We start from the raw sequence: 26,014 nt of genomic DNA, 5'->3' as shown, positions 1-26,014 counted from the left end.
ATTATGGCTGCATTTATTTGATCAAAAATTCAGTAAAAAAAAAAGTAATGTTATGAAATATTTAGGGCTGTGAAACGATTAATCGCATCCAAAATAAAAGTTTGTTTACATAATGTGTGTGTGTACGGTGTATAATTATTTTGAATGTATAAATACACACACATGCATGTGTATTTAAGAAATATTAGCATGTTTATACTGTATATAGACTTACTGTGTGTATATTTTATATAAATATAAACATTTTATATATAAATAACAAATTCTTCTTAAATATATACAGTTTGTGCATTTATATACAAAATAATACACAATACACACACATATATTATGTAAACACAAACTTTTATTTTGGATGCGATTAATCGTTTCACAGCCGATTGTCAAGCTGAATTTCCAGCTGTCTAGTCTATAGTGTCACATGATCTTTCAGAAATCATTGTAATATGATGATTTGGTGCTCAGAAAATGTTTATTATTATAAATGTTGAAAAGTGTTTTTCTGCATAATAAACTATTAATTTCTTTAAGAAAAAATCTTACTGACCCCAAACCTTGGAATATTTTAAGTAATGTTGTCATAGAAAAGTCATTGACAACTTTGTAATCTTTGTATGATTATTATATTAGTATTACAATCAGAATGTAATATTTTAGACGATTAAAAGACAATTAATGAATGTGGGAATTAAAAACGAACCCTTTAAACAACTTATAACGAGAGTACCAGAGGGATGTCAGAGGGAATCGTAGAATTGAACATTACATGAACATGTTCGTGATGCTGTGCAGATACAGCGAGGCCGAAGATGAACGTGTGTCCCAACTAGCGTTCTGCTGACTAAAGTCTGGAGAAAATAATCACTTATTGTTACATCCACTGAGTGAGCTTTAAAACAGCAGAAGTAAATACATCACATACTGAGGATGTTGAAACATGAATGTTTTGATGCAACATGATGAAAATGGTCATCCCGCCAAAGCATCGCTCATGTTTTATTGACGTGTGATCTCTCTTAACCAAAGATCTCTACAGTCTAACATATAACAGCGCTGAGCTCTTGTGGACATCATGGAGAAGATGGCGGCTCTGGAGAACGGCTCTGATTATTGATCACCAGACTGACAGTGTTTTCTGCAGCTGGAGTAAAATAAGAGAATGTTGGCATACAAATACAAAGCAATTATTAATAGAAACATAATTAGGTGGTGCAGCCTCATGCAAAGCACAACACACACACCTTTACTGCAGGGAGACACACACACACACACACACCTTTACTGCAGGGAGACACACACACACACACACACACACACACACCTTTACTGCAGGGAGACACACACACACACACACACACACACACACACACACACACACACACACACACCTTTACTGCAGGTAGACACACACACACACACACACACATACACCTTTACTGCAGGGAGACACACACACACACACACACACACACACACCTTTACTGCAGGGAGACACACACACACACACACACACACACCTTTACTGCAGGGAGACACACAGGCCAGAAGAGAATGGAGGAGCCCTGCAGTAGAACATCAGCAGAAGAGCATTACCACTGCTCAGTGTGAACACACACACACACACACACTTTTGCAGCCATAGAGCCACTTAAAAGCCTCAAGACATTGAATCAAAACTCAAGCTGTGTGTGTGTGTGTGTGTGTGTGTGTGTGTGTGTGTGTGTGTGTGTGTGTGTGTGTGTGTGTGTGTGTGTGTGTGTGTGTGTGTGTGTGTGTGTGTGTGTGTGTGTGTGTGTGTGTGTGTGTGTGTGTGTGTGTGTGTTGCAGTGGTGACAAGGACGCTTTGAAAGATTACGCAGACCCCTTGAAGGTGCTGGAAGGAGTTGTTGCAGCCGTGCACACTAATGTACAGAGCGGGTACGTATAACCTTTGTCCCATTCACTGTTATTGAAACACAATGTTGTCCATTCGACCTCAGAGGAACGGATAAGATCGTATAAGGACACTCTTTAGTGTGTGTGTGTGTATATATATATATAATATTGTATAGTTGCTGTGGGTTACAGGGATGCTTCTGCAGTTTAAGGGTTCATTTTAAAGTTTAAAAATGAAAATTATCCCATAATTTACTCCTCCTCAAGCCATCCTAGGTGTGTATGACTGTCTTCTGTCAGCCGAACACTATGGGAGTTGTATTAGAATATCCTGGCTCTTCCAAGCTTTATAATGGGAGTGAATGGCACCATAGATTTTGAAGCCCAAAAAAGCGCATCCATCCATCATAGAAGTAATCCACACACTCCAGCGGTGATAAAGGCCTTCTGAAGCAACGTGGTGCGTTTTTGTTAGAAATATATCCTATATTTATAACTTTATAATCACTGGCTTCCGGAAACGGGCATACGCGAGACTAGTTCTGGCGGGAGAGTGACCTCTGACCTCTGACCCGACACATGATGTATTGTTCGAACACGGAAGCGCAGAGGACAGAGCAAATCGGTCACGAATTAGAAGTCTAAAAGGAGAATTTAAAAGAGAAAGGTCGGAGGATTTCGAGAGAAGAGAAGATGAGCTGGAGTTTGTTGCCCAGCTATATTAGTTTGAATCTACTCTCACCTCAGCTTACACTACTCCTACATCCTACATCGGGTCAGAGGTTAGAGGTCACTCTTCCGCCGGAACTCAACTTCCAGGGATTATAGCTTATAAAGTTATAAATATGGATATTTTTCCAACAAAAGCGCATTGCTTCGCCTAAGGCCTTTATCGCCCCCTGGAGTGTGTGGATTACTTCTATGATGGATGGATGCGCATTTTTGTTCTTCAAAATCTACTGTACCATTCACTCCCATTATAAAGCTTGGAAGATGCAGGATAATTTTTAATATTACTCTGATACTGAAAGAAGAAAGTCATACACTCCTAGGATGGCTTGAGGGTGAGTAAATTATGTATAATTGTAATTTTTGGGTGAACTAACCCTTTAATTGGGATTGTTTGGCATGACATGAAGCAGAAGCGCGAATAACATGATACAAGAAACAATGTTCGGTAAATAATTACATTTTGACTTAAGAATTATTTTGAGAAAGGAAAAGTTAATTAGCCTAACTGGTTAATTAACATAATTTAATTGATCTACGATCACACGTGCAGATACCAGCTTTTATTGTTCAAACATGGCACATTTTGTGAGCCAATGTTTTGTAACATAAACAAACATTATAAAATGATGAAAAAATGTGTGTAAGATTTAAATATTTATGATTTGAATATTTGAGCAGTATTTCTAGGTCAATAATTAAATTTACTTTTGTACAATTTGTAATTACTCTGGCTTGGCTTGTAAAAACAGTTTGTAATATTATTGTATTTGATTATATTTACATGTACTGTAACATTGACATTGGAATATACACAATCCATGTTTTCAAAGGAAAGTCTCTTGTCTACCAAGGCTGCATTTATTAAAATACAGTAATATTGTGAAAAATTAATAAAACCATTACTCCAGTCTGATCCATCAGAAATCATTTCATTATGTTCTTTATTAGTTGTTCAATAAACATTTCTTATTAATATCAGTGTTAAAATCAGCTGAGCTGCGTAATATTTTTAAGATTACCGTGATGCATATTTTTCCATGATTCTTCAACGATTAGAGAGTACAAAAGATGCATTTCTTTGAAATAAACGTTTACTATCCATTTAATGCATCCTTTCTAAATTAAAGTATGAATTTCTTTCAGTCTTTCTTGTCCTAGTCTGTTTAATTGCAGTGCATGCTTGATCTGTAATGTACTGCATGTGCACATAAAGAAATCAAAATGCATTTTTTTCTGATTTTATGTAGTATTATTGTAGCCTACTTAATTTGTTTTAGGGGGAATTTGGTGACCTCAGAGGACATGCTGGCCTGGTTACGTCCTTTTTGTGGGGACGATGCTAAACCCGTCCGACCCCGAATTGAGGTCCTGCAGATCCTAGAACATTCCTTCAGCCTCAGCGACCGAGACATCCACCTACTGGTGTTCTTCAGGAGCCAAGCCGTTCTCAAAGCCTGCTGGCCAAACAGAGAGGTGAAAAAAACATCATATACCCACACTGGCACAAAACACGATTTACACTTCACACATAAATATTATTACGTTCCCACATCTGTGACTCAGTATTAGCTTATTTCCTCTGTGAGGCTCTGTGAATGTAATCTCATTTTACAGCGCAGCCCTTTGCGAGTTAGCATGTGTTATAGGAATTGCTTGACTATTCTCATGCGTTTAGTAGTGTGTGTGTGTGTGTGTGGGGGAAGCAGTGAGATGTTTTTGGTCCAGGGATTACTGATTGCCTGCTTAGCCATGCTCTTTGGCCTCACCTCATGTTGCTTTGGGGATGCGCGCATGTCATTCTGCCATTTTCTGTGTTGTTTTGTGTCAGGCAGTGTGTGCCAGAGCTGAAAATACAGAAGAACTATGAAACTCTTCTGTCCTAGTCTCAGGAGAATGACCTTCTGGTTTTCCTGGCTAAACCTTTGCTTTACAAAAGTCAAAGAGATCAGATAAATATAGCTGAACATAAGTGAATTATAGTTTTTAATGCAATGTTTAATCCGCCTACAGTGGGAGCTTGTTTGTACACTTTCCAAAACTTGAAATTAACAGATGATTAAACAGATTTCCTTAGTGTTTGAAAGAAGAAATGTGACATTATTTGTGTAAAAAAAAGCAATTAATCTCTAAAAGGATGGATGGATGGACAGATGATTGGTGGTTTATGGCTGTATATTAATGAAATAATGACTTTTTTGCATTAATATACCTCCATAATAGTTTTTTAGTTTAGTTTTCTGACATAAAGGGAAAAGTCACCTCATCTCACTCGGCACACAGCACACAAACACATGGAGTTAATCCATTTTCCACCAAATCACATAATCCATTCTTTCACTAAACTTTAATCATGCAAATGAATATTTATATAAGCAGACGCTATCAGATGTTTGGTTTCACTTTAAGAGGATTACTCTGCCAATTGTTTAATAGAATAATTAAATGCAACTTTCAGTTCTTCAGGGGTTTAAAGCAAAAGAGCCCCTCAAGATTGTCGTCATAGTCCCAGTTTCCCGTCCGCCCTTGCTTAGCTTTATTCAGTGGTAAACAACAGCATATCAAGCTTATTTGTTGGAAAGAGCCGTTTCTGGCGTGTCGTGGTTTACGGATTTGTCTAGTTTGGAGCATGTTGAACATTTAGAATGGAATCTAACCTTTAATTCCACACATTATCACTTCACTTCTCTTTAAAAGTGCCTCGATTGTTGCTTCCACTATTGCTTGGCCGTATCCCTCAATGGGTCTCCGGTGTTGGCAATAGCTTTGTTTTCCTCAACAAAATGAATCATTTGTGTCTTTATTGAGATCTGAAAGAGGAAGGGAAATGAGGAGAGTTGTAATGAGAAGTCATGCCCTGAAGGAGGAGGAGTAATTAAAATGAACAGATTGCGGGAAGGGAAAGGGGATTGGCTCGTTCTCACTGAGGCGAGGAGTCGTCGGACGGAGGCACATACTCCGATGCCTAAATCCTGATTGGGAGCGCTGAGCCGGGCCTGTGCGCCCTGAGCTGTGGGCATCGGGCCACGGAACGGCGCCGGCGCGTGTGTGCCCTGAGCTGTGGGCATCGGGCCGTGTGTGCGCGCCGAGGAGCGGACGCTGCTTTATATCATGAGCCGCGGAGTCTGGTTATCCACCGGTGGCCCCAGGTGTACGTGTGTCTTTATTTATGTCGGTACCTGGGTGTTTCTGCAGTGTGCTCGCTCATGCCCACAGGATTGTGCGCGTGTGTGTCTGTTAATATAACACTTCTACCCCCGTATCCCAAACTAATCATCTCCTAACCCGGCCCATCCTGCCCAGCGCCATAGCAACCATGACTTCACTGCTGTCAGGACTCGTGTTCTGCTGAGCCGTGTGTTTCTCTGTTGTTGTGGTTTACTTCTGCGGTGTTGCGGCGGTGTTTATCTCCCTGATGGAGGAGGTAGTACTGCTGAATTTTATCAAAGAGGAGACGTCAAAGCTCATAGACAGAAGCGTGTGTGAGCAATGGAAAGCGGTTATTGCACGGTTGTCTGATTAAGGAAATGACTTTGATCACAGACGGAATGAGAGTGGTTGGACTTTTTGTCTCATTCACTTACTGTCAGTGAAATTTGATGACTCTCTCACTCGCTTTCAACGGCTTTAATTGCTGATGGGATTCCCTCTAAAGTGACAGAAATCATCGTGGCTGTGAGGACATTCTGTAGAGATGTGTGTTTTTAAGGTTGCACTTTTTCCCTCTTTTTCTCAAATTGCCTTGACAGTGAACTCCCCCTGAACTCAACCGGGTCACTCCTATACACAGGATCTTTGGAGTTTATTCCAGTAAACTGCTAGATCGAGACTCGGCTCTGGAAAGGTGCAGGTATAGATTCTCTGCAGTTATAACTGTGAACACAAAAATCCCCCCAAGCAAAGCAACATTTGTATAGCTGTAGGCTAGCAATCCAAAAGAAAGTAAGCAACATGATCCAGATGGAAATTTAAACTTGGTGCCCTTTAAACTGGTTACGCTGAGCCGAAGTAAAGTACATGTCTTCATATACAGTCGAAATTATTAAACTTCCACTGCAAGTCAGGTTTATAGACACGATTGACAGACTTTCAGCTGTTTGCAAAGAACCAATAGACCAACGCTACTTTTGCATCATCGAAGGGTAACGCCGCTTTTTGGGGGAAGACAGACGGATTCCTCTGAGAACAGAACTCAACAAAAATGGCACAAACACACACACTCTCTTTGCCGGCCGAGGACCGTGAGCAGTATTTAAAGAGTAAGTAGCCTATTTTTTTTGTCATGAACACACTCACAGTATGACAAACTAGACGATGAGGCCATGTCAAGAGGAGTCGTGGTTTACTTGGATCATATTTAGGGGTGTCACGATTCTCCAAATCCTCGATTCGATAAAATTTTCGATTCTAAGGTCACAGTTCGATTCGATTCTCGGTTTTTACTTTTTGTTTTTTTAAAGAACATGTTGCTATGCCATTTTTAGACCAGACTTTTATGCATAATATCTGACCTTTGTTCGCAATGTAGCCTACCACACAAAACATTTATTAAGAACATGATGTAACTATAACTTATATCTTCAGTCAATTGAAATACTTAAAGGGATAGTTCACTTTGAAATTAAATGTTGGTGTGTTTTATCTTACCTGAAGTGCATCCAAGATGTCGGTGTCTTTGTTTCCGCAGTAGTTTCAATTTTGATATTTTTAGGTCAAACCGTTCTTGTCTGTCAGTCATATAATGCAGGTCTATAGGCACTGTCTCCAAAAGCATGCAGAGAAAAGTCCACATTACACAATTCCCCATCGTAAGTGCACATTGATGGCCTAAGACACGAAACAAGCGGTTTGTGTGATAAAACGAACAGTATTTATATCGTTTTTATCTCTTTTACACAACCACGTCCATCTGATCTGTTTATACCGGATTTCTTCCCCGGAAACTAATCTAACCGCCTACGATTGGACGTTGCATTTTTAAACTCAGCAGAAACGCGTGTGATTGGCTGTATGGCTTTGACCTGAACAATCAAAGGCATACGTTGAGCCGTACAGCCAATCGTCCGGTGTGTGCGATACCTCAAGTTGTCATAGACGCGACGCTTCTTGTCTTGATTTAAAATCGAAATCGTGACACCCTTAATCATATTTCACTTGATTTAAGCTATTGACATAGACATAGTTTTGTTGTCGACTAGCTATAAGTTACTAGTTAGAAACTCTTCCTAACTAGTATAGCTAGTCGACAACAAAACTATGTCAATGGCTTAAATCAAGTGAAATATGATCCAAGTAAAGCACCGACTCCTCTTGACATGGCCTCATCGTCTCGTTTGTCATACTGTGAGTGTTAATGACAAAAAAATAGGCTACTTAAGTTACTTGGTGATTCCACGAGATAGAGGTAACGTTAGATGTCTGAATAGTCCATATTTGGCCACTGCGTGGGGTCATTACTCCAGTTTTCGACCATTTCAAAGGGACACCTCTGTATCCCCGTATCCAGTAGCTTCTTTAAATACCGCTCACGGTCCTCGGCCAAAGAGAGTGTGTGTGTTTGTGCCATTTTTGCTATTAAGAAACTTAGAGCGAGTTCTGTTCTCAGGGGAATCCGTTTGTCTTCCCCCAAAAAGGGGCGTTATCCTTCGATGACGCAAAAGTAGCGTTGGTCTATCAAACTAAAGTAATTTAAATAGCTCAACTAGTTTGTTGTTAGTTTATGATGCTTAATACATACACTCATTGAAACTTATACCATTGGAAAGTGCTTAAGTGATGTTAGTGATTTGTGTTATCTATAAGCTGCTATATGATGCATTGTTTGAAACAAATTCTCTTATTGGTATATTTGACCTCACCTAAATACTTTCCAAAAGAAATTTAAATGAAATGACCTGCATTATCTCTTTCTCTGGCAATTTCTGCCTGCGTTTTGAAATCGCATTGACTCTAGTTCAGATCCGCGTCCCAATGGCTTATGGCCGTGATATCTGTGTCTTAATTTTAGCCGTCCGTCTTCGCCTAACGGCAACGAAATGTCACGGTCCCTGTGAGCGTCCACTGAGCGTTCGGCTGAGGACCGCAGCTTTGTCAGCCTGAGTTGAGAATCTTTATTTGGCAGATATCCATGTCCCAGACTCCCTTGTTTACTTGCTTTCTGAAGTAGTTATTGATGTAATGAGTGCAAATGAATATTAGTACCGTACGCTGGCGTGTGTGTGTGTGTGTGTGTGTGTTTTTGGGATCAGGCGTGAGGTGTTATCGTTGCCATGGTCCTTTGACTTGATTAACTGGACTCATTTGTCATGTTTAGAAGCTGTCAGCGTTTCGGTTAAACAGAAGGGTTTGTGTGTGTGTTTGTGTGTGTGTGTTTAACCGCAGACCAACTTAATGACTAGGGTTAATGTGGTCATTAAAACAAGGTCTTCATTTTCCCTGGAGTGCATGCTTTAATACGCCCATGCTTAGCAGTGCCATTTTAATTTCTTTATCCAGAGGTGTGTGTGTGTGTGTGTGTCTGTGTGTGTGAGAGAGAGAGATTACAGAGGAAAAGATAAATGCAGCACATTAAAGCCTTCTTATTAGTTAATAATCATTAAAAAAAATACAAATTGTCATCAAATTTGTGCTATGTAATATTTTGTGTGGAAACCATGATATATATATTTTTTTAAATTAATTTTTCATTCACTTTTAAATAATATCATATGTTTTTAACATTTTTCTGTTTTCATCCAAATCCTTTTTTTTTTATGTGGTTATTTTCACTTTGGATTATTTATTCATGTAAACGTGTTTGTATCCTGTGTCATTTTAGTGTGTTGAGATTTTCTGTCTCTACAGACACACACACACACACACACACACACACACACACACACACACACACACACACACACACACACACACACTTATGTGTCTTAAAAAGTCAGCGTGTGTGACATCAGACTCGCTGGCAGTGTGTCACGAGCGCTCTTGTCTTCCCCACGTGTCACTCTCCTGTCATTAGCTCCGCCTCCCCGGCTCGGCCCGAGGCCACGCTTACATCATCTCCCGCTTCACAGGCTTCAGGTGTCAGTCAGTTTCTCTGCTGTACTTTTGCTGCATTAACTTCCCAAGGTCTTAGTGAGAGTTTCTCCCCTTCTAATTCCTTGAAATTCCTCTAGTTTCATCTAATCTTTTTTTCTTTCTTTATGACATTGTATCAAAGTCACTTTCGAGAGATGTCAGTATGTGCAGTGCCTCCGGGCAGCGGTTCTCTACTACTGTCTGCTTGAATAGATAAATACAGAAACTCAACAACTGCTCGTCAAATTCACATTTAAATAACATTTCAAATCAGCAATAAAACGGAACATGAACACTCCCACACTGTTTCTTATCCTCAAATAGCATTAAATAGTCTATATTTCAGGTTTGTCCAGCCTATGTGTAGTCCAAAGAGTGTCTCAAGACACTGTTTCTATGGGAACCGGCTTCTATTGGCATCAGCAGTGACGCAAGGACTTTACCTAAGCCACACCCTAGAATGTAGATTGACCAATCACAGCGCAGCCGAGAACGAGCTCCACAGCGGTCCGACACTTCTTCACAGCGCTCCATTGACTTTAACACCGGCGTCTCATGTTTGGTCTCCGTTTTTTCCCTTCCCAAAACCGAAGTCAAATCCTGACATGTGTCTTTGGATTAAACTGTGTGGACGTCCTCAGTCAGCGAAACCCCTCAAGATCAACAACACACTTTTGTGCTCTCATACATTTAGCTTTTAACCTTACTGTGAAGTTACACTAGTTAGACAGTTTTATGCTGGTTTAGGTCATGATTTCGGTTCTCGGTTTGCCTACTTCTATCGCACACTTTATTTGCTGCTTTATAAAAGTTTGATCAAATCTCATCAGGAAGAGCATCACAGCATAAGCCATGTTGATACCAAACCAGAGCCCAGATGAAGTTGACGGACGTAGCAACAGTAACTAAGGGGGCGGGGCTTAGCCAAAGGTGAATTGGCGATTGGCTGTGTTATTTAGAAGGCGGGATTTATTCTGATATATCGCTCGCTGCAGTTTCTCCCATTTATAGTAATACGAGACTTGCGAGTGAACGAGATGACCCCCCTTTTTCAAGATGTTCCTTTTGGAAAAAGGCTTTTTAAAAACCAAATCTTGTCTTTTATAAAGAAAATATTTTTTCATATTGTATATTTTTCATATTTACATTTTTGTATTGAAAGTATGGTCAATACTGGTAAAATATACATTCACATTTTATGTTTCTTTTTTTGGCATAGCTTAAAGATTACCTGTAGCTCATCTGAATTATATAGCAATAACAACTAGGCTATCCATGTTTGGTAGGCTACAAAACCATGTAGGCTACCAAATTATATTAAAATTAGGTACCGTCTTACATTTTAAAATCACGTACGTTGGAAGTTTGGTCCCGTCAGCGACGCACACACACATGAAGCTTTTCTTAGACTGTTATTTTTGCACTCGCGATCTTCTAACATTACACTCTGACACTGTATTTCTTGACACACTTGTTTTATATTTGGCTCCACGTATTGCTGTGGTTGCATTATTGACATGTACAATTCTAGACCCCAAGTATAAGACGAACACGTTTTTTTTTCTCTCAGATGTATTTCTAAGAAAAAAAAACATTGGCTTATTTTAGCGTGCTACTTCTGCCATATTACGCTATGGTAAAGAGGATTATGTTAGTATTCAATTCTAAATTTAGCCATAGCGTTGTGAAAGTGAATTGTTATTATTATTATTTATTTCTCAGAATCAGAACTGCTAAGGGAAAGTGCTGTCGGGTGGATGGGTTAGGGTTAGAAGGGAAAGTGCTGTCATGTGAGCGCACGTTGGATTGGGAACACTGTTGTTGAAGTCTTAATATCAGAGCACTGGTTGGTTGATAAGAATGTAGTTCCAGGACCAACGAAGGCTCTTTATCCTGGAGCACGTCCTACTTTAGTAAATGGCATTAAGCAGGCCTGAGGTCAGGTTTGCAGAGGTTTGAGTTCAGCTGTTCAAAGGTGACTCCGCTTTGACGTAATGTTCTCAGGCATGGAGCGCTCACTGGACCTGGGCTATATATGGCAGCGCTTTTACCTGCGGCAGATTGATGCCAGCGCTGAGAAGATACAGTGTGTTTTACGTGCACCTCATCACACACAGACAGCCGTGATCCATCACACACCGCCGTCCTTGGCCTGGAGCTCCATTAGCATGTGCTCAGACTGTGTGTGACCGCGAGAGACAGAACGGGTGAGCGGGGGGGGAAGTTACTCACACAACCAATATAGAAAAAAATCTATTGAACAGCAGGATTTCAGAAATGGAGTTCAATATCTCTATTTAAACAATTATGATCTTAAGGTTGTAGTATGCGTATCATGGAAAATCATAATTTTCATTCGATTCGATGTACTGTGCCATACTGTTATTTCAAAGAGTTCAAAACGCCGGCAGTTCACGGTTTATGAAAATACATTGAATATACAAGTGATGTCGTCAGAACAAGCACATTGAAGGTAGAGAACGACTAGAGGAATTAGAGCTTTCTGTTGGTCATCGTGTCAAATTTGTATGACAAACAGAATCTGCAGGAAATCTTTCACCCGCAAGCTGAATTCCTGATCGTATATTCCAATTGAAATTACCATGTTTGACTGCGAAGATTAGCAGAAAAGCGATGAATGTGAACATATCTGGAGGCTGTAATCAATCAACTCTGTCTTTCTCAATCAAGCTCTTATGAATCAGTTTCTTACAAAACAGCGATTTACAGATTCATATGTAATACTGATCATTTTAGTGAATGATATTGTTTAGACTATTCATTTAAATGAGTCCGAGTCCTTGCTCTTAAGACCTTGTGCAGAATTTACTTATTTCATACTGTTACGTCTCCCTTTTAAAAAGATCTAGGGTTAATAGGGTAGGTAAAGTTAAATTTAGAAAAATAAAGAAAAATCACTAAATTAAATAAACGGGTTCAGTTACTGATAGCTTGTGTGGTGAGATGAGACAGATATTGGGTTAAACGACTTTAGTAGCCCAATAATAATACACCCGATGGTTAAACCGTGTCAAAGTGAAAATAAAAAAATATTTAGAAAATATAACGTTACACAAGTAACGTTAATAAGATAAAACACAGGAGAAAGGGATAATGAGCGGTGTTAAAGCAAAGAAAAAAACATACCAAAACACACTAGCTTAACCCCTGTAACATTACTAAACTAACAAAGAAATAAGACTGAAAATAAACAGTTCTTCGGCAACGGATCGCCAACTAAACTACCCGTGTTGCTTTATGTAGGTCACGTGACAGACTAACTATCCCTCCTCTCTGAGTCTGGGCAGATCGGTGTGTGAACAGCAGAGTCACGTACCAAAATAATCAAACAATACAAATTTAGAGAAATAAAATCAGAAAAACAAACGAGGAGGCTAGTAACAAACAAGACCGGTCAAACGAGAGAGAAACACGCCCTCTCTTCCTCTCGTTACTTCCGGGTCTTTATGCGGAAACGGTTTGGTTCGGATTGAGTTCGGATTGAGTTCGGATTGAGTTTGGATTGAGTTTGGATTGAGTTTGGATTGGGTTCGGATTGGGTTCGGATTGAGTTCGGATTGGGTTCGGATTGAGTTCGGATTGGGTTCGGATTGAGTTCGGATTGGGTTCGGATTGAGTTCGGATTGGGTTCGGATTGGGTTCGGATTGAGTTCGGATTGAGTTCGGATTGAGTTCGGATTGGGTTTGGATTGGGTTCGGATTGGGTTCGGATTGGGTTCGGATTGGGTTTGGATTGAGTTCGGATTGGGTTCGGATTGGGTTCGGATTGAGTTCGGATTGAGTTCGGATTGAGTTCGGATTGGGTTCTTTAGGGGGATGTCGTCACGTTGACTAATAATGATTGACACGAGGACCAATCAATCGTGAAACCTAAGAATTAGGACAGCCCAGAACAAAAGTGGGGAAGAAAACACAACCAAAATACGAGGCAGACGTAACATACAATTGTCAAGTCAAACCCCGTTGATTACAACATTTATCGGAAGTACCCCATTTAATATTTTAATAATTAACAACACATAAACGGTTCAATGGTTATCTTGGTTAATGGATTGAATAAAAAAAAAGGATTTAATTAATTATTAGCTTTTCATCAACTCATGAACCCCCTGCAATTCTTTAAGAGAACCTGATGTGTCTGATAAACTCTGCTCTAAGAATATGTCAAACTCGTCTTATCTTCTAGGAATAGTTACTTTGTCTGTACACTTGCAGCTAATGTTTTCTAAAGGGTGTTCACTGTGTTTTAACCTGTAAGTAGATTTAAGTTTGTAGAGCTGCAGTTGTAGAGTCGCTTGTCGTAACTGAACACTACATCATGTGAACAAGCAAGGCAAAAGATTTTAGAAATGATTCTAGATTTCGCTGTAGACTCTAGACGAGACTGCTGTGATCGAGGTAGATCTCCACGTTCTCCTGTATGCTGTAACTGTGAGTGCGTGTTCCTCTCGAAAGTCCTTCATCTGAACGTCTGTTCTTTTAACACCGGATTAGAATATCCGACTCGTGTTGCCGTCCCGCCGTCCCCCAGTGCTGGGATGTGGATCCGCTGTACATTGAGAGCACAGGGTAATCTCTGACTTCTGGCTCTGCATAAATCAAAGAGCCGACTTAATATTTAATTATGCTCCAGGTTCTTCTGCCGGTGTTCTTCATCTCTTCGTCTGAAGCTAAGCGGAGCACATTCTGCCTTTGTAAGGGACTGCCTGAACGGCTAATCACATACAATCATGCTAACAGCAGTGAGGTCTCCCAGCTTACCAGAGTCAAGTGGTGTTTCATTAAAAAAAGAAATGAACAAAGCTCCACATCTCTGGATATGAACAGGTGTGCAGTCTTGCTGTGGTGCCGCTGCTGGCTCGTGTGCACTGGGTTTGATGGAGCCGTGGTGCGGTTTGTCCAATGGCAGGACACTTTGGGCTCTTAACTAGTCACATGAGCACATACGGTGACGTTTTTTTAAAATTGAATATTATATTATATTATACAAGAAAAAAATAACTCTATAGTATGTTGAAGATTGCACAGTTTGATACCAGCCAATCAGAAAGATTATAGAGATGCACCGATTACCATTTTCTAGGCTGATTACCATTTTTCATTTGACCCACCGATATAGATTTTAGCAGATTCCAATTTCATTTTTCTAACCACTTTACCGCACACACAATTATTATTATATTTTTTTTTATTATTTATTTATTAAACACCATATACTTTTACCCAAACTGAATAATAAAAAAAGTTTAAATGGGTACATTTCATAAATAATGAGTCTTCATTTTCTTTTCTGACATCGCCTACTCCAGTTCTTGTTAAAACACACTAGACATGCAAATAATGTGCATTTTAGGCACTTTTTGTGTGAAACCATATTTATTTTGTCCATCAAAAGTGTGCTTTGACTGTAATTGAGCGTGAGCAGCGCAGCTAACCCGCGCTTCACTGACGCTCCTGCTCGCGGTGTGAACGCTCACTGATTAACATGCACGCCATGCTGAAAACAATACGCGTTGCTCACGCTTGCGGTGTGAACCGGCCGTAACTCACGAGGTTTCCTACATGTGCGTCCGTGTGCACGTGTGATGCTGATGCTGCGCGATGTTAATCATGCGGCGCCGAGTGCATTTGACCGGCATAAAATCGGCATATGTCAGACTGACCGGCCGGTCGCCTAATCTCTAAAAGATTAGCATTAAAAGTATAATGTTCAGACAGATAGGCTGTGCAACAAATAATTATAATGCTATTTCATAACAATTCTCTTAATAATATATATATTTTTTTATTTTTTACCTTTTTCTTTTTCTCAACTTGCTGTGGTTTTTCAACTTGATCATAATGGGAGTTTTCACACGAGTGCAGAACTCATGGAGCAAGCACTGGACTGAAGTGATTGACAGGTGCAGTGATTGTAAAGGGAGCGCTCTGTTTGCTGTGTGTATAACCCACTCACAATTTAAACCGTTTTATTTTTACTGCTCTGAACACACGGCCAGGTTTCAGGAGTGACAACCGTATTTAAATGCGGGATTAAATCCCAAATTGTTGGATTGTCATACCAGTGATAACCATAGCAATAAACAGGACAAAAAAGTCTGGAATGTCAAAATGTATGAAAAATTAATGCCAATGTAGTCAAAATAAAAAGACACTTAAAAGGCAGGAAAAAAGCTGTTAAACACACAGGTGTGCGTAGGAAAGGTGAAGAAGTGAACAGCTGTTGAGTATCTGTGTAAGTCAGTCTTGTGTAGAACATATGTACAAGAGGTCGTTCGGTTTCTGATTAGGTCAAGCTCTCTTATTCTCTCTTCCTTTCATATAGTCTTGGGCTTTCCCAGGTGTAATCTTCCAGCTAACTGGTGCATAGCAAAGAAGGGTCAAGAGTCTGATCTGTCTATTCGACACGAGGCAGCGAAAAACTAGCAAAAAAGAAATAGGACGGCAATGCTGTGCACTGGATGCGATGAAACGTGTGTGTGTGTGTGTGTTGATTTTAAAGTACTACAATGATTCTATATTGGGTCTATTGTTCTCGGTGTGTGTGATCAAGGCACTGTCCACCTCTCTAACACACGGCCCGGTCTCGATGACCTCTGCTGCCCTGAGGCCGAGCACAATGAGTTTCGTCAGTGTGTTCCAGCAGCGCGTGAATGACGGTTTGACCGCTCTTAATAACATTTGAGGATGGTTTTTAACAACATCGCAGAATAGTTTCTCACTCCACTGAGCCGGACTGTGCATTAGTCCTGCATTGGACATAAACTGAAGCCTACAGAAACTGAAGTGAGAACTCTGACACAAGTTTTCAATATTCTGTGTTAAATCAATGCTTTGCTAATCACTCTTGTCTGTCTATTTTATTATTTGTTGAAAGGAAACTATGAAGCAATGATACATTCCTCTCCATCCCTGAAGAGCATTTGAATTATATTAATCTCTGCTTAATTGCCATAATCTGCTTCACTGAGCTGGAATACAGCCGTTCTGAAGAGACGCTGAGAAAGAGAAGTGTTTCTCCATTTTCTTTCACAATCATCTTCTGTCAAATCATGGTAATCAGGGAGTTTTTTATGTTAAATATAAATATAAATGACGAGGTTATATAAGGTACTATATAAGTTATGAGGTTTTTGAGCAGTGGATGTCAGACGTGTTTATCCGTCATTAGAACAGCAGCAATGAGGCAATAAGTGCATCACACAGTTTACTGTAGATATGTGGGTCTTCTGGCCAAAATCTCATGTTATAAAAGACGAAGTCACGTCTACACTACGGTCACTGCACTGGCCCTGTTCAGTGTCGTATTGAATTTAAAGTCTTGCTGTTTGTGTATAAAGCATTAAACTATCTCGCTCCTCAATGCCTTACTGAGTTATGGAACACAAGCCAGTCAGATTGCTCCGATCACAGACCAATTCTCTGTTACGAGCACCAGATCCAGACCGAAGTGCGGCGGTGACCGAGCCTTTGCGATAGCTGACCACAGGTTACAAATCGCCATTATACATCAAAACAGCGTCTGAGTTTAGAAGCTTTTTAAAACTTTTAAAAACCTATTTGTACTCCTCTGCGTTTAATGTCTTGTGAACGTTGATTTACATTTTTTGGGATGATCTAGATATATCTTGTACAGCACTTTGGTCAACCAAGGTTGTTTTAAATGTGCTTTATAAGTAAACTTGAATCTTGAAGTGCTTTGCACTGGCTATTTAAGACAATATTGGCTATGGTTATAATATAACAAATGCTTATAATGCAAAAATTCACATGCTTGTCGCTCATCAAATACATATATACTGTATATATAATGTAAAAATATACATGTGGGAAATCAATCATAATGGACACAGCGGAAAGATTCATACCTTACAAAAAATGTAAATAGTTAAATCAAGCGTAGAGTTAGTTCTGCAGGTCACGGTAGTCAAGCTCGCATCAGTGACTCTCGGCAGATCCACGTCTACCTATAGGAATATGATGCCTATCACTGTATACATATATATATATATATATAATCTCCTTCAGTATTGTCAGCAGCGATCGCGTTCCTCAGGAGCGCATTGCCCTCCTCCCTCCCCAGCTCCTCCTGTCTCCAGTCAGGATCTGGCATCGATTCCCCTTGAATCAGAATAAATTCTCGAATCATGTTGTACTTTAAGATCTTGAATTAAATATATTTGCATGCATTAATGTTGGTTCAGTTCTGTTTTCCCCACGGGGGGTTATTGCGGCTCTTATCACGGCTAGACTGCGCAGGGAGTTCTCGCCCAGAATGGATCCATCCCGCCAATATAAACTGTATGCTAATTGTCAATCATATTTGACGACAGCGGTCCTGACAGGAGACGAGCAGCCAAAGCCACTATGTTTAGAGAAACCAGCAGTGATGATTTATGGGGGAAAACAAAATATGGAGATATGAGGTTTCCGCGCACAGACCATCAGACGGATAGATGTGTGTATGTAAATTTCTAAAGACTGTTGGATGTTATTTAACATGCTCCAAGTTTTAGTCTGAGACTCTGAGTCTGACTGGCATCATTTTCCAGGTTTCATCTCAGCCTCTTTTCCCTGGGGTAGTTCGAGTGTCTCAGAACCTGCTAATCTCTGTGGATTTTCATTCACAACGGTCTCTAGAGCTTACAGACAATGGTGTGAGAAACAAAAACATTGGCAGCTCTGTGGTAACTGGAAAACAACTAGTGGTTACGACCGTGCCATCAACAGCAGCATCTCTGACTGCAGAGGTCCACCATAGCCCGGATATAACGGGTTCAGCTCTGTCACAGGCAACGCTGGGCATGGTGTTGGGAGTATTGGGAGTATGGGAATATTTCATTGTTGTTCATTATGCATTTTATAGTTTATCTCCCGATCTTCTAATGTCTACTTTTAAGACTAGCGCACATATTCTGCAATAAATGTGTAGAAATGCATGCTGACATCATTACACTTAAACAAACCATAATTAATAGTTATCTGGAAAGAGATGTTGGAGAGTTTCAGTGTAAGAATGTTTCCGGATCCTTGTTGAATTATTATATATTGTTTAAGTTTCACCAAAGATCAGGTTGTTCTGGGAATAAAAGGCTCTCCTCGCAGCGGTGGCGATCGTCTCCTGCTGTGTTCGCTGGTGACGTGATGACTGTTGCTTTGCTGAGTTTTTTACAGAAACACTCAACCTCTTAGTGCACCCAAGTGGTACACCTTCTCTGAATATTCATGAACCCCTCCCATACTGTATGCATAATTAATTAAATATGTGGAAGGGCTGAAATCTCAACACAAATGGCTTTTATTATTCAAATATTGAAATATTAAATGCCATTATGCATGTTTTCCAGGTGGGAGCATGTCAAGAATACTCTGGAGTGAAGCTAGCATTTCTCTTTTTCATACAAGGGTAAACGTGTAGTTTCAAATGCTTGCGTTCTCGCAGTGTGATATGGATATTCATGTTTCAAGTTATAGCTACAGTGAACGTGGATAGCTTCTCCTCTTCCGTCAGGCGAGAGACAGACAGATCTTGAGGTTTTGTATTATTGGATACAGTCCCTGCTGTGACTTTACAACAAGACTTTCGGGTTAACACTTCTAGATGTGTTGCCGTTGTTTTGTGTGTTACAGGATCAATATTTGAGGTGATTTCTGTGTGTGTTGGTAGCGCTTCTACACAGTTATTGCAAAATACAGCATATTATACTGATTTCTGAAGGATCTTGTGGCACTGAAGACTGGAGTAATGCAGCTTTGCCTTCAATCAAGTAAATTACATTTTAAAACATTAAAATAGAAAAGAGTTCTTCGTGAATTACGTAGATTTTTCTTTTTTGTAGTTGTAAGTAAAGTCTCACAGGTAATAATAAAAAAAAAAAAAACTCTTATTTGATTGGTTACAATACAAAGCTGTTAATGCATAAAGGAGTCCTTTGTTAGGTGTCAGGTGTCCTTCACGCTTAATGCAGACCGCATCTGACGGCTGATTTTAAAACCTTCACCCCTTGGTAATCTTTGTGGCAAGCAAAATAAAATTTCTTTGTAACGAGTTAACTGGAAATGTCAATATCCAAAACAAATAGCAATTGCAATCTGCATTCCATACACATCGGGCCGTATCTTGCACCCAGCGCAATTGACTTTGTACTGGACGCAGGTATCATTCCTGTTCTGCACCCGCGCACAGCGACTCTTCCCTCCACAGACGCTCGTCGGTAAATTAGGGAATGAACTTGCGCTCGGGGGGGCGGTTCAGTGAAAAGAGGAGTGTGTTCCAACTCCGCTGCTGACCAGGAGAAACCGAGTCTAAAGACAGCGGCGCCGCGCGTTAGTCATATGCTATTTTAAGGGCGCGTGCTTGGCCATTATGTAGCGTGTGAACAACACACACACTTTGATTCTCTAATCTAAACAGACACATCAGTTTTCATTTATGAAAATCAAACATTATTACAAGGAAAAATATTAACACACGAGGGAAATCATTGTTGTGTCCATGAAGATGTGAAAAAATAGTCATAAATCTAGATTACACATTTACCCAAATTATTATACGCCTGTTTAACTGAAGCTAATGTGTGTGTGTTTCTCCATCATCCCCAATGTCACTTCTCAGTGTTTTACGGCCCTGACGAGAACGCCGGTCTCCTCGGCTGTGAACCGCTCCTGGCGTGCGCCGGCAAACCCGCCGTTATAATAGCGATCCGCCGTTATAATAGCGATCCGCCGTTATAATAGCGATCCGCCGTTATAATAGCGATCCGCCGTTATAATAGCAATCCGCCGTTATAATAGCAATCCGCCGTTATAATAGCGATCCACCGTTATAATAGCGATCCGCCGTTATAATAGCGATCCGCCGTTATAATAGCAATCCGCCGTTATAATAGCAATCCGCCGTTATAATAGCGATCCGCCGTTATAATAGCAATCCGCCATTATAATAGCGATCCACCGGTATAATAGTGATCCGCCGTTATAATAGCGATCCGCCGTTATAATAGCGATCCGCCGTTATAATAGCGATCCGCCGTTATAATAGCAATCCGCCGTTATAATAGCGATCCGCCGTTATAATAGCGATCCACCGTTATAATAGCGATCCGCCGTTATAATAGCGATCCACCGTTATAATAGCAATCCGCCGTTATAATAGCGATCCGCCGTTATAATAGCAATCCGCCGTTATAATAGCGATCCGCCGTTATAATAGCGATCCACCGGTATAATAGTGATCCGCCGTTATAATAGCGATCCGCCGTTATAATAGCAATCCGCCGTTATAATAGCGATCCGCCGTTATAATAGCGATCCACCGGTATAATAGCGATCCGCCGTTATAATAGCGATCCACCGGTATAATAGCGATCCGCCGTTATAATAGCGATCCGCCGTTATAATAGCAATCCGCCGTTATAATAGCGATCCGCCGTTATAATAGCGATCCACCGTTATAATAGCGATCCACCGGTATAATAGCGATCCGCCGTTATAATAGCGATCCGCCGTTATAATAGCGATCCGCCGTTATAATAGCGATCCGCCGTTATAATAGCAATCCGCCGTTATAATAGCGATCCGCCGTTATAATAGCAATCCACCGTTATAATAGCAATCCGCCGTTATAATAGCGATCCGCCGTTATAATAGCGATCCGCCGTTATAATAGCGATCCGCCGTTATAATAGCGATCCACCGTTATAATAGCGATCCACCGTTATAATAGCGATCCGCCGTTATAATAGCAATCCGCCGTTATAATAGCGATCCGCCGTTATAATAGCAATCCGCCGTTATAATAGCGATCCGCCGTTATAATAGCAATCCGCCGTTATAATAGCAATCCGCCGTTATAATAGCGATCCGCCGTTATAATAGCGATCCGCCGTTATAATAGCAATCCGCCGTTATAATAGCGATCCGCCGTTATAATAGCGATCCGCCGTTATAATAGCGATCCGCCGTTATAATAGCAATCCACCGTTATAATAGCAATCCGCCGTTATAATAGCAATCCACCGGTATAATAGCGATCCGCCGTTATAATAGCGATCCGCCGTTATAATAGCGATCCGCCGTTATAATAGCAATCCGCCGTTATAATAGCGATCCGCCGTTATAATAGCAATCCGCCGTTATAATAGCGATCCGCCGTTATAATAGCAATCCGCCGTTATAATAGCGATCCACCGGTATAATAGCAATCCGCCGTTATAATAGCGATCCGCCGTTATAATAGCAATCCGCCGTTATAATAGCGATCCGCCGTTATAATAGCGATCCGCCGTTATAATAGCAATCCGCCGTTATAATAGCGATCCGCCGTTATAATAGCAATCCGCCGTTATAATAGCGATCCGCCGTTATAATAGCAATCCGCCGTTATAATAGCGATCCACCGGTATAATAGCAATCCGCCGTTATAATAGCGATCCACCGGTATAATAGCGATCCACCGGTATAATAGCAATCCGCCGTTATAATAGCGATCCGCCGTTATAATAGCAATCCACCGTTATAATAGCGATCCGCCGTTATAATAGCGATCCGCCGTTATAATAGCAATCCGCCGGTATAATAGCAATCCGCCGTTATAATAGCAATCCGCCGTTATAATAGCGATCCGCCGTTATAATAGCGATCCGCCGTTATAATAGCGATCCGCCGTTATAATAGCGATCCGCCGTTATAATAGCGATCCGCCGTTATAATAGCGATCCACCGTTATAATAGCAATCCACCGTTATAATAGCGATCCGCCGTTATAATAGCGATCCGCCGTTATAATAGCGATCCGCCGTTATAATAGCGATCCGCCGTTATAATAGCGATCCGCCGTTATAATAGCAATCCGCCGTTATAATAGCGATCCGCCGTTATAATAGCGATCCACCGTTATAATAGCAATCCACCGTTATAATAGCGATCCGCCGTTATAATAGCGATCCGCCGTTATAATAGCGATCCGCCGTTATAATAGCGATCCGCCGTTATAATAGCGATCCGCCGTTATAATAGCGATCCGCCGTTATAATAGCGATCCGCCGTTATAATAGCGATCCGCCGTTATAATAGCGATCCGCCGTTATAATAGCGATCCGCCGTTATAATAGCAATCCGCCGTTATAATAGCGATCCGCCGTTATAATAGCGATCCGCCGTTATAATAGCGATCCGCCGTTATAATAGCAATCCGCCGTTATAATAGCGATCCGCCGTTATAATAGCGATCCGCCGTTATAATAGCAATCCGCCGTTATAATAGCGATCCGCCGTTATAATAGCGATCCACCGTTATAATAGCAATCCACCGTTATAATAGCGATCCGCCGTTATAATAGCGATCCGCCGTTATAATAGCGATCCGCCGTTATAATAGCGATCCGCCGTTATAATAGCGATCCGCCGTTATAATAGCGATCCGCCGTTATAATAGCGATCCGCCGTTATAATAGCGATCCGCCGTTATAATAGCGATCCGCCGTTATAATAGCGATCCGCCGTTATAATAGCGATCCGCCGTTATAATAGCGATCCGCCGTTATAATAGCGATCCGCCGTTATAATAGCGATCCACCGTTATAATAGCAATCCACCGTTATAATAGCGATCCGCCGTTATAATAGCGATCCGCCGTTATAATAGCGATCCGCCGTTATAATAGCGATCCGCCGTTATAATAGCGATCCGCCGTTATAATAGCAATCCGCCGTTATAATAGCGATCCGCCGTTATAATAGCGATCCACCGTTATAATAGCAATCCACCGTTATAATAGCGATCCGCCGTTATAATAGCGATCCGCCGTTATAATAGCGATCCGCCGTTATAATAGCGATCCGCCGTTATAATAGCGATCCGCCGTTATAATAGCAATCCGCCGTTATAATTTTTTATTTTTTTTTTTTTTTATTTATTTTCACTGTGAAGCTGCTTTGATACAATCTGTATTGTAAAAAGCGCTATATAAATAAAGATGACTTGACTTGACTTGACTTAATAGCGATCCGCCGTTATAATAGCGATCCGCCGTTATAATAGCGATCCGCCGTTATAATAGCAATCCGCCGTTATAATAGCGATCCGCCGTTATAATAGCAATCGGCCGTTATAATAGCGATCGGCCGTTATAATAGCGATCGGCCGTTATAATAGCGATCCGCCGTTATAATAGCGATCCGCCGTTATAATAGCGATCCGCCGTTATAATAGCGATCCGCCGTTATAATAGCGATCCACCGTTATAATAGCGATCCACCGTTATAATAGCGATCCGCCGTTATAATAGCGATCCGCCGTTATAATAGCGATCCGCCGTTATAATAGCGATCCGCCGTTATAATAGCGATCCGCCGTTATAATAGCAATCCGCCGTTATAACAGCGATCCGCCGTTATAATAGCAATCCGCCGTTATAATAGCAATCCGCCGTTATAATAGCAATCCACCGTTATAATAGCAATCCGCCGTTATAATAGCGATCCGCCGTTATAATAGCAATCCACCGTTATAATAGCAATCCGCCGTTATAATAGCGATCCGCCGTGGAACAAGCGCGCCGGCTCTTAAAGGGAATGTGAGAGGACGCTCTGATTGGTTTATTTCACGTTACGCCCAAACCACACCTATGAGTAATGAAGCGACTTCAGACACACACATTTTAGATTTGCGTCGGGCGCAAGAGTCGTTTATCCCGCCGGTATAATAGCAACAGCGCCGGGATCCGCCCACAGAGTTACTTGCGCTTTGACACTTGCGGTTCAGAGCGCTACAATAGGGCCCAGTGTCTTCATTCAAATATATATATTTTAAAAGCACTGTATTTGGAATATGACCAGATCCGGCTCATAGATTACAGCTGCCAGACCTTCTTTATACCAAAGCTCATAACAGATTCACAGACATCAGATCCCTTCGGCTTTTACGTGCAGTCATGCTGACACACACTTCTGCACCGACACACACATCATGCATTCCCTGACATGAGCATGCAGCGCCACGCTAGAGCGCATCACAGGTCGCTGAAGAGGTACGGAGATTGTGCCCTGGAGTATCCTTCTCTGGGAACTCAAGGGCCCTCCAGTCGTCTTTGTACAGAGCCAAAAGGGGGTGTGTGTGTGTGTGTGTGTCAGCCTTACCTGAAAACCTCCCTCTTATGGATACAGAAGTTCACTTGTTCTCATGCACCGGTTTGGTGATTGGCCGCTTCTATTATCTCTCTTGATTCTTCCCTTCCTCTCTCCTCCCCATTCCTTCCTCTCCTGTCTTTTTAAACTGAACGACCTCTATCGCTTCTGCGCAGGGCGCTGGGGAACCGGAGGAAGTTAGGCAGTAGGTCAATGAATATTAATCAGACATTTTACACTCCTTCTAAAGGCCAGGCACGACACTTCTCCCCCCCTCTCCCAGTCCTCTTTCTTTCTCTCCGTCTGCTCACCTTCTCCACAGTGTCTTTCTTCCCTCCTGTGACATCACTCCATCCTCAGTGAATGAAAGGAGTGAGTTGTGCTCAACATTGACCTTATCGGCCCCTTGAGGCCACAGAACCAAGATGGGTTTCTTGCCTAATAGCAATGCATAAAACGGCACTTTTCAGTCAGAAACGGCTCTGGCACTCTTATCAGCAGACACCCCAAGTATTTATTAATATTAGTATTTTTATTGTACGATTTCAGCCACCTTTAAAATATTTAATAATATAATGAATAAATGAAAATAGCTCAGGATTTATTTATTTCTTATAAAACATTTATATATACATACATTATAAATAATGTTAATTATAGTAATTATAATTTATAAATAATGAGATAAATAGAGTCCATCGTCTGAAATTTTTGCAAGTTTCACTTTTTCAATCACGTTTACACACTGGCTCTAAAACTTTCGTCTGTCATGAACAAATTCAAATCGGGTTCAGATTTTCTGCATTTTCAAGGTTTTTTGACAATTCAGAGCCATCGTATGACGAATAAAACTCGGTGTGCAAGGACCTTAATATTAAATATTTATACACCATTAAAAGGAATGTATGTTTTATTTATTTAAAAACAAAACAAAAAACATTTGTTTAGCTTTAACAAATGCCTAACTTTTAATAATTAACTAAATTAGCAACATTTTTAATTGGTGTACCTCTTGTTTTGAACGCTGGACCCAAGAATGGGATTGGTTTGTGCTGATGTTCCCTTCAAGAGTGCACGACTATCTTTTGTCATGACTAGCTTTTGAAAACCGTGTCTGTACTGGTCCAACAGTTAGATCTGCACCTGACCAGCACAAACCAGTATAAACCATCCTAGCGTGTAAATTCATGCTGGTC

General features: G+C 40.9%; 1 protein-coding gene across 1 annotated transcript in view; it reads left to right on the top strand.

Annotated features, from left to right (window-relative positions):
- The window catches only part of nbas (NBAS subunit of NRZ tethering complex), a 177,772-nt gene that overhangs the window by 121,961 nt on the left and 29,797 nt on the right, over positions 1 to 26,014 (top strand). Inside the window, 2 exon segments of the mRNA XM_079584617.1 lie at positions 1,828 to 1,917; positions 3,885 to 4,080. Coding sequence (XP_079440743.1) covers positions 1,828 to 1,917; positions 3,885 to 4,080 — 286 coding nt within the window.

Source organism: Phoxinus phoxinus, assembly GCF_949152265.1.
Source record: "Phoxinus phoxinus genome assembly, chromosome: 16".
NCBI lineage: Eukaryota > Metazoa > Chordata > Actinopteri > Cypriniformes > Leuciscidae > Phoxinus > Phoxinus phoxinus.
Note: the sequence above shows the minus strand (reverse complement) of the source record. Positions and strands in the feature narration are given on the sequence as shown.